Below are 14,655 nucleotides of genomic sequence, written 5' to 3' on the forward strand. Positions count from 1 at the left end.
AGCTGGGTACCGGACGGTGTGTCAGCGAGGACGCTGGCCCCTTAGGGGATGGATTGTGAGATCTCACATCGGTTGAGAGGGAAACGAAGCATTCCTTATAAGAGTGTGGAAACCTCTCCCTAGTAGACACGTTTTAAAGCCGTAAGGTTGACGGCAATACGTAACGAGCCAAAACGGACAATATTTGCTAGTAGTGGGTATGGGCTGTTACAAATAGTATCAGAGCCAGACACCAAGCGATGTGTCAGCTAGGACGTTGGGCCCCTCGAGAAGGTGGATTGTGAAATCTCACATCGGTTGGAGAGGGAAACGAAGCATTCCTTAGAAGGGGGTGTGGAAACCTCTCCCTAGTAGATGTGTTTTAAAACCGTGAGGCTGACGACGATACATAACTAGCCAAAGCGAACAATATTTGTTAGCGGTGAGTTTGGGCTGTTACATTAATGTTTGCTTAGTATTTACCTTTGTTCTTCTTCTCCTAAATGCTTATACCTTCGATGTCATGCATTCTATGGTTACATATATCATCTCTTCTGTTCGATGTCGGGTATGCCACCGCATAAGGATTCATCACTTGCTTTAACAATAATAGGTTCTTTTGATTTGTTTTCTTGTTTGCTTTACATGGTATAAGCAAGCTTGCTTTTACAGTAGTATAGAATCATATGTTCATCAATGTTCATAATTCTCAATAGTATTCTCCTTTTATATACTCATTCAGTCGTTTGAGTTCCCCATTTTGCTGCTCTACCACTGCTCTGACAACATCTACTATAGAAATCATGCCAACTAGTTTGCCATCTATCACAGGAACGTGTCGTATGCGATTCTCTGCAAATGTCGAAAACTTAGATGGTCGTTGATGCAGCTGGAGAACGAGCTGACTCCCATTTTCATGGTAATTTCAGAACATAAACGACTCTGTATTTAGTATTTACCTGTCATTAGCTGCATTGCTTTAAGGATGTTCGTGTCGGATGTTACGCTTACTAGCTTGTCCTGTTCATGAAAAATAGAAATGTATGAATGCGAAATGTTGTTTGAAATCTGGCTTTTAGCTTAGGGAAGACAGAAATTAACCTCAGAAGTCATTATTTCCCCAACTTTTGTGTATATGGGAGATCTTCCATCTGCTATTATCTTCTTCAGATAGTCTGCTAATATTTGCTTATTAGTTTTCTTGATAAGTTTAAAATTTTCTAATCCATGTTTTTGAAATTGTTTGGCGTTTGATTTACCTCGTTCTGTTACAATTCCAGCAATGTGTTGTCCTTCAGGCTTCAGCACCACCAACGATCCAATATTATTTCTAGCCATCTGCATCAACAGAAAAAGAGTCCTCAATCTTCAGAGATAACCTTTCAAGCTTTTGGAAATGTAAACTCAACCAAACTCACTACATTTTGCACGGCATCAATGGCGGTGTCATCGGCTCGACAGGATAGCCAAGGGGAGCCAATACTTCCATCTCCCTTACTCGAAATGATCTCCGCCACTGAAATGTTCTCCAAACCTTTCAGCATAGAAGATGAAGCTCCTATGTCGGATCCTTTGAAAAGCTTCTCCACTTGATTCGTTTCTCTCCTGCACGAGTGCTGCGAGATAGCGATCTTCAGTGTCTCTTGCCACGATCGTACTGCTCTTACCATCCCCTGCATTTTGGATTGGGATGGGAATGTGAGAGGAAGATCCGTTGATGATGAAGGGTATGTTGTTCCATGGTGATTTGAAGTAGAATAAACAAGAATAACTTGCAATCATCATTCATCTCATTACTAAACTAATATCTGGATTAGTGTATGCATTATTCTTTGCTTTACAAGAATGTCTTGCAATCAACGTTCATGTTTAACTAAAGTTTTCAATTAGAATTGCAATTAATAAACATTCTTTGCTTCACTAATCGAGGAAAATCCTTGTTCTTGATTGATTCCAAGTCCTAAGAATTAAATTTTCGAGTCAAATCCACCATTAATAGATATTGTTTTTTTTGGACTTCTCCTTTCAGGCTTCCAGTCAAAGCTTTAAATTGCATCTGTTAGGGGAAGTTCGTGTTTTGTTCTTTTATTCTCTTCCCCAACCAATGTGGGACATTACAATGGGAGGAGAACAAAACACTTTTATAAGGGTGTGAAGACCTTTCCTGAGCAGACGCGTATAAAGGGTGTGGAAATCTTCCCTTAGCATGCGCGTTTTAAAGTCATGAGAGAAAGCTCCAAAGGAAAAGCCTAAAGAGGACAATATCTGCTCGCGGTGAATATGGCCAGAGCCATTTTTTGTTTCATTTGGATTTCCAAGACTTCCTTCAAATCTTCCCAAATCCAAACCACCAAATTCTCTTTCTTTGAGCACAATAGCCTTCTCACAAATTGCTCCCATTTTCATTTTAAGCCATTGCCCAATTCATTTCATCACAACAGTGTTATTCCTCAAAGGAAAATGAGATTCCTTCCTTGGGAGGGGGAAAAGAAAGAGAAGAAAAAAAAAAGTGAGCTTGGGGATGACAAGATTTGTAGAGACCCAACATTAACCAACCTAAATCGAAGATACGGTTCGAGTCATCTCGAGGTCATCCCCACCCTCCTTCCCCATTAGGGTTGAGGTAAATTTTTTCAATCAACAATTAACAAACTCTAGGCCAAAGATTAGGAACAGGGGCGGAGAATATATTCATCCAAAGAATTCTTTTCCATCCCCGTTCTTCATGGCGGGTCCTAAGGACCCGACTCCATGGGAAATTTTGTCATCCCTAATCCCTATTCAGTTGAAAATATAGAGAAAAGGCAACTAGAAACTTCAGAGGATTGGATGATGATATTGCTCGTTTGAGAAGGAAATGTCTTATCTAAGAAGGCAAAAGCATCCATCTTCGTATTCTTTGTCCATCAGAAAGGTAAAGAAAGCTAAAGAAGGAAGTTCTTAAGCAAAAGCTAACCCAAAAGTTGAGCATGTTTCCAAAGTATCCAATGCCAAATTATTATATACTCTTTTGGACAGGAAAACTTCCATGACAAACCCCTCATTCTCTTGTTTTTCGTTATGACATACCGACAATTTCGCTTTCGACTTCCTTGGCAATCCATAAAAGCTTCTTCTCGTCCTGAAAACGAGTCATCAACACGCAGTTCTGAGCCTACAGATGAAGCTGAAACTTCTAATTCAGCTGCTGATACCGTCCCATATATGCAGCATTTACCACTCCAGTCTCATGAGACAAAACCAGAGCTGTCTCCTTTAGAATCAGCTCAGGCACCTGAAAGAAGTGAAACTATGCTACCTTCAAAATCTCATAAGAAAGCCAAAGTTCATTCTCAACCATCGTCACATTCCCGAGCGAAAAAACAAACCCGAACGGCTACCAAGCCTCCATCTGCATCGAAAGTGACCCCTCAATCTTCAGTTTCTTCCAACAAGTCTCCAACAACATCGGCCAAGGCGTCTCCGTCTCATGATGCATCAAAGCCTTCATCATCAGCAGGCAAAGTTTCTCCATCTCATGATACTTCAAAGCTTTCATCCCCAGCAGGCAAAGGTAAAGTTTCTCCATCTCGTGATACTTCAATGCCTTCACCACCGGCAGGCAAAGCCTTTCCGTCTCGGGATGCTTCACAGCCTTCATCAGCAGCAGCTGCAGCGCCCCGATCCCATATCAGGTCAAAGCCACCGTCCCCATCTCAAACATCCAGTAAAAACCATCTACATTCAAAACAAACATCACAATCAAGATTGAAAGCTGACTCTCAACCTTCATCACCTTCACGGCCAGCATTTTCACCTCAAGCTTCTTCTATACCACGGTCACCGTCTCATGAAAACTCTCGACAACAACCATCGAAAAAGGCCTCTCGGGTTCAGTCTCCATCTCATTTGTCCAGCAAAGCTACTGCACAATCAACATCACAACAGCTTACTGAATCTCCTGCGACCATAGGAGACCAAACAACAAAAAGGGTTGTTTCTCATCCCGCAGATCAATCGCCACGAGCAAGATGTAAAAGCAAGGAAAATCAGGTGCAAACCAAATCAAAGCAGTCTCCAAAACCAGACTTGAAACCAGTGGAATTCAAAGCATCAAAGCATCAGCCTGAAACCATGGAAGAGTTCATATCTAAGAACACTTCCTATCCCCTTTCAAACGAGGATTTTTCGGAAATCCCAATAATAATCGATGAAACCATTGAAAATGGTCCAGAGCCCTCTCTAGAATCGCAGACAGAGTCACAAGAAAGTAAGGAAATAAAGAGTTACGAGGAAGATCTGGAAAAGACAACCAATGCACTTCAGATCAATGCATCTAAAAGCAAATTAATCACATCTGCTGAAATCACGTCACCGTTTGAACCAGAAAATAGCGATTCACAACAGGAAGGAACCATGGAAGACTTACCGAAAGCTTTTCAGACACTAAACATCAAATATCCAGAAGAAAATCCAAAGAGTTTCACAACACTCACCGGCGATAACAAAGGAGCGTCAATGCACTTAATCTCCGGCGAAGCTACAAAAGAAAGTTCAATCCATATCCACCGTCAGTATAAGAGTGATCCAGACAAAGTCCCGGAGAGTTCCACAGACATCGAAGGAAATTCCAATGAAGAAACGCCTCAAGATTCAAAAACAGAAGAGGATCCACCTCTTGAACTATACATCAACATCAATGTACAAGGTATCAACAACTCACTCCTGTCCAATAGCTCATTTACTGAAAATAATCCTGGAATCAAGTTGAAATTCGTTCCACAACAAACTAAATCAGAAAATAAACCACATTCACTCCAAGCTCAGAAGGCCAAATATACAGCGAAACATACAGAAAACCATACCTATGAACCCACAGTAAGACGAAGATGTCTCGGAGGGCTGTTAATGGAGTCGAGCGATTCAGACGGCGACAATTCAGAAAAGCCCCGACGCCATGGCTGCCGCTACAGAGGCAGTTTCGAAGGAAAATAGGTCGAAATTCTGCAACAGAAATTACAGAACAACATCGAAAATCTCGAAGCATCATCCCAACAATCAAAAGATATTCATCGCATAAAAGAAATTTGAGAGTGTCTATGTGTGTGAAGAAGTTTTTTTCTTACAATGTGTGTGAAGAAATTGAAACCTGCCTGCGAAAAAATTCAAAACGTATGAAGCTTTGATTGTTCTAAACCCAGATCTTCCACAAAAATCAGTTCATATTTTGTTCACTATCCCGCTAAGAATTTCAATCCATCAAAGCTATTAGTTTAGGAAAATTGGAGGTTAGAACTTAAAAAAAGTAATAATAATAAATTAAATTAAGTTAAATCTATTACACTAAACTGACCTTAAACATTAATAAACTTAATAAACATAAAAGTTATTTAAAAAAGGAAAAAATGGTACTAAACAAACCGTCTTACTCTCAACCATAAACGATGCAGACCAAGGATGGGCAGATGTTGCTATAAGGACTCCGCTAGCACCTTATGAGAAATTAAAGTCTTTGGGTTCCGGGAGGAATATGATCACAAGGCTGAAACTTAAAGGAATTGATGAAAGGGCACCACCAAGGGAGCCTGCGGCTTAATTTAACTCAACCCGGGAAAACTTATTAGGTCCAGACATAGTAAGGATTGACAGACTAAGAGCTCTTTCTTGATTCTATGGGTTATCGTTCTTAGTTGGTGGAGCAATTTTTCTAGTTAATTCCATTAACGAACGAAACCTCAGCCTGCTAACTAGCTATGCAGAAGCATCCCTACGACCCGCTCCTTAGAGGGACTATGGCTGCTTAGGCCAAGGAAATTTGAGTCAATAACAAGTTTATGATGCCCTTAAATGTTCTGGGCCGCACAAGCACTACACTAATTTATTCAACGAGTCTATAGTCTTGGTCGATAGGCTCGAGTAATCTTTGAAATTTCATTGTGATGGGGATAAATCATTACAATTGTTAGTCTTCAACGAGGAATTCCTAGTAAGCACGAGTCATCAGCTCGCGTTGACTACGTCCCTACCCTTTGTACACACCACCCATCGCTCCTACCGATTGAATGGTCTAGTGAAGTGTTTGGATCGTGGCGACATGAGCGGTTTGCTGCCTACGACGTCGCGAGAAGTCCACTGAACCTTATTATTTAGAGGAAGGAGAAGTCGTAACAAGGTTTCCGTAGGTGAACCTGCGGAAGGATCATTGTAGATGTCTAAACATCAAACGACCCGTGAACATGTTCACAAACTTTTTGTGTCGAGGGAGCTTCGTGCCTCATCTGATGCCTAAACCAAAACCGGTACAAGTCGGGACAAAGAGTTTAAACGAATAAGCTTACCCCCTACCCCAGTCTCGGTGTACGAAAAGCAAAGCATTATTATCGTATTATTTCCAACTTATTTAACTTATAATCATAAAGTTATTAATTTAATAATAATTAGCTCTCATTATTGGGCCATAATTGGACTTAAAAAACAGGCCCATGAGCCCAACTACTTGAGCCCAAAATTAGCATTGCAAGCAAGAGGCGCCGGCGGATGACATAGCGACTGCGAAATTTAAGGATGACTTAAGGCATTAAATCGTTAAATTAAATCATAAAGTCAAGATGTTGCTATTGTTTGACTTAATTTTCAGTCTAAATCACTTTTTTTCCTTCCTAATCCTAATTAGTTAATCTCTAATTAGTTTAATGACAAATAATTTATTCATTTTTTAAAATATTTTATGGATATTAGATAATTTTAAATTTTTTTAATTTGAAAATTTGTCCTCTAATTTGATTAATATTGGTTTTTATTTAAATATTTAAATATATAATTTAAAAATACACATTTAAAAAGAATGTGAATTTTAGCATAATATTTAAACTGGGTATGGCAGTTCTTCAAAGAAGTATTTTTTAAGAATTGCCAGCTAAGTAAATTATAATTAATTTTTTTAGTAATTATTTTAAATTCAAAATTATAAAAGTAGTTGGCTTTTTTAAGATTAAAACTAATTACCATATTTTGGAAGAATATTTAACCATAAATAAAGTTTGTCAAACTTTTGCTTACCATAGTCAGTCTTTTTTTACTTGCTTTTGAAACTCTCTCAATCGGGAACAGAGAGAACAGAGGCTCGAGCCTATGTCGCTTGACCATAGGCGACACAAGAATAAATTGGATTAACTTTCAAAGTCTTTTTGCTCTCGTTTTCTAAAACTTTCTTCTTGGACCGGGGCCAAAGGCTCGAGCATACATCGCTTGACCATAGGCGACGCAAAAATGAATTGGCTTAACTCACTCATTGCTCGGAAGTGAGTGTTGCACAATTGTAAGTCCGCTGTCATTAAAAGTGCGATTGTGACAAAATTTTCTTGAAACTTGATTAAAGTTATATACTAAAAAAATAATAAATGTAAGAGAATAAGACTCAAACCTCGAACCTCGAACCTCGGTAGAAGTACTTGCAGTTTCAAACTTGAGACTAGTAATATTATGGGTGAAAAAAAAAATTATTTCACTTGTCTCTCGCAGTTGACTATATGTTCCATGTTTAGCTAGATGGGTCGAGGAGAGGGCACGAGAAAAGATGACCTCACCGTCTTTCTAGCATGACAGATAACTTTAGTATCTAGCTGAGTCAACCTACGTGTTTGATTTTTTCTTTCCAGCAAAATTTGCATTGTGATTAATGATACAACCGAATGGTTTTCGTGGAACTTCCTACGTATGGTGGAACGTACTTCGTTCTTTCTTAGAACCACACCCAACATCGGTCTAAAACGCCGACTCATTGGATGTAACACGACACCGAAACGAGATATCTACCTAGACTTTTGGCTATTATGTGCATGAAACAAACGTTGCAAATTACCAAATTAACCTAAAAGGGGAAAACAATGAATAACTGAAGCAGGTATGGAATGGCATTGTGGTTAATCGAGAGAATCGTGTACGTCACATTGAGTGCGTTTTCAACCCCTCAAGAATCACACGTTTTTACCATTTTACCCTTTAATATTTTACAAATTTCCAAACAAATGCCACAAACTCACTCTTCCTCTTCTTTTTTCTTTCCCTCTCTGTTTTTCAAACTCTTACTTCCAATTGCGTCGCCCTCAAGTTCATTGTCAAAATCTCACTCCGCCGGCGCCGCAGCTTCCATCAACGTCAAGCAACGCGCTCTTCAATCACCTATAAGAACGCTCCAACGATTGTTCGTAGTTCATCAATCATCATTGAAATCGAAATCATCTACGAGTTTTTATTTCTTTTCTCTTCACTTCCGAATCGAAATCTGTTGATTTCAAAATCCTACGAAAATGTCTCGTTCGCGCGGTTTCTTTCAAGCTTGTACAGCGATTGTGATTTGTGTGCTCGTGGCGGAGTTTACGGCGGCGATGGCGAAAACGGCGATTCTGATCACTGTCGATCAATCCGGTAGAGGAAATTTTACGAAGATTCAAAACGCGATTGATGCGGTGCCAGATAATAATTTGGAGGAAGTGTTTATTGCTGTGAAGCCAGGGATTTACAGAGAGAAGGTGACTGTACCAGCGAATAAACCGTACATTACGATCAGTGGAAGAAGATCGTCTGATACTATCATTACTTGGAATGATAGCAGAAATACATATAATTCCGCAACTCTTGCGGTTTTGGCCTCTGATTTCGTTGGACGATACCTCACGATTCAGGTTCTTAATTTCTACGGAACAAGAACTTTTGTTTTGATTTTATCTGATTTTGATTCATTCAAGCTTCCATGGCTTCGTTTGACGAAGATTATTCTCGTTTTGCAGCTTTTGTGAAATCTTCTTTTTAGTTTTTGTAATTTAGCTAATGTTTTTGAAACGCTTGCATGAACCACTGAGATTTTCCCCCAAATTAGTTAAATTATAAATTTAATCTTCAATAAAGTTATAAATCTTTAAATATCATAATTAATCTTTATTAATTTAAATTTTAAGTAATTTTTGCTAGTATCAAGTATTTCTTTATTATAAACTCATAATCATTTCTAAAGAATTTCATCTTCCAACAATTTTAACTATAAAAATTAAATTTCAATTCATTAGGGATTTTTTATTTTTATTTTTAGTAACAATTTATTTATATAATTATATATTTTTTATCTTAAAAAGGAAGCTAGTTGGGTATTAATCTATTCTGTCCTTATTATTTCAAATCTTTTAATATTATTTTATTTCCTAATAAGATAAAAGTATAAAAATAAAAAATAAAATATTATTCAATGGATTTTTTATTTTTATTCACTTAAGTAATTTTTATTTTAAAATTGTAAGATTTTTATATATATATATACTATTTTTTCAGAACGGGTTCGGGGCGGGTGCGCAAGCGGTGGCATTACGGGTATCCGGAGACCGAGTCTCATTTACCGCCTGCAGATTTCTGGGTCATCAAGACACTCTGCTAGACGACATCGGCCGCCATTACTACAAAAGCTGTTACATAGAAGGAGCCACCGACTTCATCTGCGGAAACGGGGCTTCACTTTTCGAGGTTCATTTTCTTTCCTTCTCTGTGAATTGGGCCTATTGGGCTATTGGGCCAAGAAAGCTTATTGACCCATTTGAGTTTGGGCTTTTGCAGAATTGCCATCTGCATTCGGTGTCAGACTCCGTCGGGACCATCACGGCTCAACGGAGAGAGTCGCCGTCGGAGAACACTGGGTTCGTGTTTATGGGTTGCAAGATCACCGGAATCAACTCCGCCGTTCTGGGTCGGCCGTGGGGGGCGTTCTCTAGGGTCGTGTTTGGATTCACTTACATGTCTGATGTTATTCTCCCTGAGGGTTGGGATAACTGGCAAGACCCATCCAAACAGAGGTTTCTATTCTTTCCTCCTTTTAAATTTTATTAATATTTAATAAATCCATTAATATTTGAAAATGTATTGGCAGCACTGTGTACTATGGACAATACCGATGTTACGGAAAAGGAGCCAATCCATCCAGAAGGGTACCATGGTCATTTTCCAACATGACCACCCAAGAAGCTGCACCATTCTTCTCCAAAACCTTCATTGGCGCTGCACATTGGCTCAGGCCTTTACCCACCAATTTCAAGAGAGCCTTCGCTTCCAAACCCTAAAAGAGTCAGTAATTACCATTCTATCCCTCTATATTCATTGTTTATACACTTGTATCTAAAACTCTCATAAATCAATAAATACTACTCCACGATTCTTTCCAATCTTCTTCTCACAAATTCTCTATATCGATCGGTATTCATTAAGTTATTGTTTTTATTCGACGTTTGTGTTGTTGTCTGGTTATAGTGTAACCATATAATTTCGAATTTGAAATTCTATTTTGAAGATAATGTATTCTAAGATTTTTCCCCCTATATTGGCTTACACCTAATTTGCTCGTAGTGCACATCATGGCATATGCATGCCCAAATGAAAAACAAAACACCCCCCAAACATGGGTAGTGGACGGAGATATTTGTATTGTATTCTATAATGTTGTCATTTTCTCAGTAACTCAAAAAACAGGTTTAAAAAATCCCTAAAATTTAATTTTTTGTTCTATTTTTTTATTATTATTAATTTAAATTATCAAATTATTTCTCAAAATTCAAAGGCTAAAATGGCATGTTTTCAAATTATAGCAACCAAACAAAACCATGGTTAAAAAGTTAGGGATAATATATATATATATATTTAATTTATTATTTTTAGAATTTATAATTATTACTCACAAAAATTATTTTTAAAATAATTTTAATGAATATTTATCCAATAAAATGCAAAATGAATTTAATTAAATTCATCAGTAAAATCTGAAATGGTAAAAAAAAAAATCTAAAATATTGATTGCTTTAAAATTAACAGTCAAATTGCTTCAACTTTTTCAAATAATTTACCTTTTTTTACTTCCACTTGACAGGCTGGCAAAAATTGGAATGTAATAAAAGCGGCAGCGCGCCGTAACTTCGATGCGCCACAAGACAAAATCTCACACCACCTAATCATGCCCGCCGCATCATCCTTCCCAATGGGTCCCACTTCTGTACACGTGGCATCTCCTTCCTATACCATTTTTCCACACGTACTTAATCTTTTTTTTATTATTATTATTAAAAAAGATAAGCACAAATTAAAACAATAAATAAATAATAAAAAAATAAAAGGCCCCACACGGAGCACGCATTTGTTAACACTATATAATGGCCTAGTAGCCCTTGGAAGGAACTTCAACTAAACGCCTTTCTTTCCCTCCTTTTTTTCTGTATACCTACAACTTCATTACCACAAAATGGGTTCTCTGATGGGCGGATGGAACTCTCCCGTTCTCGATCCTAAATCCGGTAATCCTAATGAATTTCGTTTGTTCATTTCGTTCATGATATTAGTTAAGTAATAATCTGTGTAATAACGGTTTATTTTCAGTCAAGTTCAAGAGGAATCGATCGCTTACCAAGGAGGAAATCGAAGCTTACTGGAAATCGAAGAGGAAATTGGAGGAAGAACATCTCAGAGCGATTTCTATGCCCGTGGATCGCGATACGGTCGGAATAGACTACAAAAGATCGAGTTCGTTTCCTGCGGCGATCGGTGCGGCGGAGAAAGAAGTGTTTGCGGAAAGCGATTTGGAGAGGAAAAACCTTGAGAAGTTGAAGAAAAATGGCTGGTAAATTTAAGTAGTTGTATTAATTAATTTAATTACACGTTTCCGGATTAAAATCGAAGGACGAAATTAAGAAACGGAGATGTGCGTTGATGTTTCTGTTTGTGTGTAGGTGGAGGAGGAGCAATTCTGCTTTTCTGAACGAACCGCCTGTCCTCGACGGCGCTGCAAAAGCTTACGCGTCTCAGTACGGCGTCACAGACGTGGCGTCGTTCTAGTTGAATCTCAGCGATGGAGTCGGTGCTTGGTTACAGTGAATACATGTTAATTAGTAATTTACGTAAAATTAATAGATTATAAATATGTTGTATAATGATTGCAAGGTTCGTGCTGTTTTTCATTTGTAATCTGGAATTTGAAGTTCTTAACTTAGTCTGTGACAATATCTGCTACAATTTCTCTCCTCTCTGTTTTCTTCTCTTTTTTCCATTCACAATAATCTGTGTTTAAGATTCATGCTATTCCATCATAATTTTATTTTTTTTCCAGTCCATTTTTTACTTTTCTTACTCTTAAACTATTATTACACTTCAAATATGGATTGATAATCCATTTAGATGGAGATTAATCCATTGTAATAATTATTAATGAACCTAATTATTATAAACTTATCATAATGGACACGATCATTAACTTATGCTTTATATTTGTAATGGTTTTTCATACCAAATTGTAATGATTTTCTTAGCTTCCATTCTATTAATCTATTAGACTTGCAGTTACCTAATATATTTATTTATTGTGATATTCTCCGACAAAAATGAAACATATTAATGTAATTTTTTCTACAGTAAGAGCATTTTAAAATGGTTATGAACGGTATCAAAATTCTTCATTGGGCGTTCTACTAGTGAAGACGTTAGGTCCTAGAGAGTGAATGAACGGTTATGAATGGTATCAAAATTCGTCATTGGACGTTCTACTGGTGAAGATGTTAGGTCTCTAGAGTGAATTTTGAGATTCCACCTTCGTTAAAGAGAGAACCAAACTTTTTTTTTTTAAAAAAGTGAAAATCTATATAGCAATTATGAGGCTGATAACTATACGTAATTGGCCAAAACATACCATATTTACTGATTAGATAAATATTTACGGAATTAGGATCATCTTACCTGTTAAGATGAAAATGGATTAATTGTTATGATATTCATATTAAAAATAAAAATAATGTTTAGATTATTTTGTCCAAATATATCCGTGGAACTAAAAAATATTTTTGAAATATATATATATATTAATAATAGAATATTTAAAATTTTAAAATTTTCTTAGACCATTTTATATAACCATTAGACATATTTTTAAAAGTTCATATATATAATAATATATTAGATATAAATGTAAATTGGATCATGAAAAGGATTATTATTTCAATATAAATAAATTTAGAAAAAAAATTTCATGTTTGATTCGTTAATATTTTCTAGCGATAACAAATATAAAATATGATAATATCAATCTTCACATAATATATAATATCTCTATTAACTAATTATATTAAATAAAATACCTAAAAAATCGTTTCAATCTATTAATTTTTTAAATTTGCAAATATAGAAAAAAAATATATATATAAATCTAATTTACTTTTTTTTTCATAAGAAATTTGAATTTTGAAATATTAAGTGTATCATATATCAAATTTATTGTTTTATGGATTTAACTCGAGTCATTTTTTATTTTATATTCAACTTTTAATAGTTTAATTTACCGTGTTACGTAAGAAATTGAACTAATTAAATATATTGCAAATATAAGAAAAATTATAAATCCAACTCTTAGAAAAAAGACTCAACACGGACGAGTTAAGGAGAGGAACGAAAATTGGTTAAAGCTCAAATCCCTCTAGTCGACTAAGGTAAGGAGCCGAGGTCAAGTCCATGGTTACATGCATGCCTTTAGTCCATGGCTATACTCACGTTCCTAAAAGTTTAACAGGTCCCTCGAGCGTGATTAGCTCTGCATTCTACTTATTCACTTCAGAATTTATTGCTTCAATTATTGACTCGTCTTTATTAATGCTCAAAATCCATTGACCTTCTTAGCTCCCGTCCCATAAGTTAGTCTACAAAAAGTGATGTCATAAACTTAAAATATTGTTAAATAGGTGATTATTATTGGTATTTATTTAATTTTTAAAATTTAAAGAATTTTATTATTTTTATTTTTATCTTATTTTAAACTACATTTTAAAAAACAAGTCAATTTTTTTTTTATTAAAAGAAAAAAACAAGTTTTTAAATATTTTCTTAAAAGATGAAATTTTAAAGTAGGGTATAAGCGTAGACCATAGGGGGGGGGACAAGGGGGCAAATGGTGGGGCCCACTTGTTGGACTTTATAAACATGTAAACCCACGCTTTAGAAATTAAAAATGGGCCTCGTGGGCCCAACTTTCGAAAGCCCTGGCCCGCTAATACTTCCTAGTGGGCTTCCATTCATTAGTGCCTTTTGTTGTCCTAGTCTTGTCCATCTTAGTTTGCTTTACAAAAATATCATTTTTTTTTTTTACTTATTCATCTTTTAAAAAAAAAAAAAAAAAAAACATTATTTAAAATTGCACATAAAGGGAAGAATTTCAAAAGAGAAATTATCCCTTTAAAAAGGAAAATTGTTAATAAATTTGGGCATGAATGGCGATCTTATCTTCTTCTATCTTCTTCTTTACTCGACAGTGATGGTTTTATTTTTCTTTTAATCAATATTTATTATATCTGATCTTACATTTACAAAATGATCGGTTCAGAATCAATTCTGGAGCGTAAAAAAAAGTTGAGTTTTCACCTATAGTAAAATACATGAGAGTAAGTCTTGGAGAATCGTGTAGGAATTCTCGAGCCACTGTAAAAACCTCCATTATCCTTTATTCATGTACGTTTGGGTATAATTGAAATTTTACGAAAAGGTGAGTGGGTAAATTGAAAATATAAAACTAATTGTTTTTTTTTTTAATATTCGAATATTAAAATGAAAATATATTTAGGAGACAAAAAAAAAAAAAAAAAAAAAAAAAAAAAAAAAAAAAAAAAAAAAAAAAAAAAAAAAAAAAAAAAA

At 35.9% G+C, this 14,655-nt stretch overlaps 4 protein-coding genes and 1 long non-coding RNA gene across 5 annotated transcripts; 4 read left to right on the top strand and 1 right to left on the bottom strand.

Annotated features, from left to right (window-relative positions):
• Window positions 1-574: 574 nt before the first annotated feature.
• On the bottom strand, window positions 575-1,720 carry LOC111496322 (CBS domain-containing protein CBSX3, mitochondrial-like). The gene is made up of 5 exons (XM_023146730.1): window positions 1,401-1,720; window positions 1,239-1,317; window positions 1,081-1,154; window positions 939-999; window positions 575-831 (listed from the first exon to the last, which is right to left on the bottom strand). The coding sequence occupies exons 1-5, from the start codon at window positions 1,656-1,658 to the stop codon at window positions 689-691; spliced, it is 615 nt and encodes a 204-aa protein (XP_023002498.1). The 5' UTR covers window positions 1,659-1,720; the 3' UTR covers window positions 575-688.
• On the top strand, window positions 789-1,328 carry LOC111496379. Its single transcript, XR_002720438.1, has 2 exons — window positions 789-898; window positions 1,260-1,328. It is a non-coding gene; the product is annotated as an uncharacterized LOC111496379 (long non-coding RNA).
• An 811-nt stretch (window positions 1,721-2,531) lies between the features above and the next one.
• On the top strand, window positions 2,532-5,154 carry LOC111496164 (cell wall protein RBR3-like). Its single transcript, XM_023146494.1, has one exon. The coding sequence runs from the start codon at window positions 3,040-3,042 to the stop codon at window positions 4,951-4,953; it is 1,914 nt and encodes a 637-aa protein (XP_023002262.1). The 5' UTR covers window positions 2,532-3,039; the 3' UTR covers window positions 4,954-5,154.
• A 2,841-nt stretch (window positions 5,155-7,995) lies between these two features.
• Window positions 7,996-10,159, top strand: LOC111496269 (putative pectinesterase 11). The gene is made up of 4 exons (XM_023146656.1): window positions 7,996-8,642; window positions 9,283-9,471; window positions 9,562-9,797; window positions 9,872-10,159. Exons 1-4 carry the CDS (start codon window positions 8,268-8,270, stop codon window positions 10,059-10,061), a joined length of 990 nt encoding a protein of 329 aa, XP_023002424.1. The 5' UTR covers window positions 7,996-8,267; the 3' UTR covers window positions 10,062-10,159.
• Window positions 10,160-11,153: 994 nt separating this feature from the next.
• LOC111496358 lies at window positions 11,154-12,006 on the top strand. Its single transcript, XM_023146777.1, has 3 exons — window positions 11,154-11,282; window positions 11,365-11,605; window positions 11,715-12,006. Exons 1-3 carry the CDS (start codon window positions 11,231-11,233, stop codon window positions 11,818-11,820), a joined length of 399 nt encoding a protein of 132 aa, XP_023002545.1. The 5' UTR covers window positions 11,154-11,230; the 3' UTR covers window positions 11,821-12,006.
• Window positions 12,007-14,655: the final 2,649 nt, after the last annotated feature.

The sequence above is a fragment of the Cucurbita maxima genome, unplaced genomic scaffold (assembly GCF_002738345.1).
Source record: "Cucurbita maxima cultivar Rimu unplaced genomic scaffold, Cmax_1.0 Cma_Scf00022, whole genome shotgun sequence".
Taxonomy (NCBI): Eukaryota; Viridiplantae; Streptophyta; class Magnoliopsida; order Cucurbitales; family Cucurbitaceae; genus Cucurbita; species Cucurbita maxima.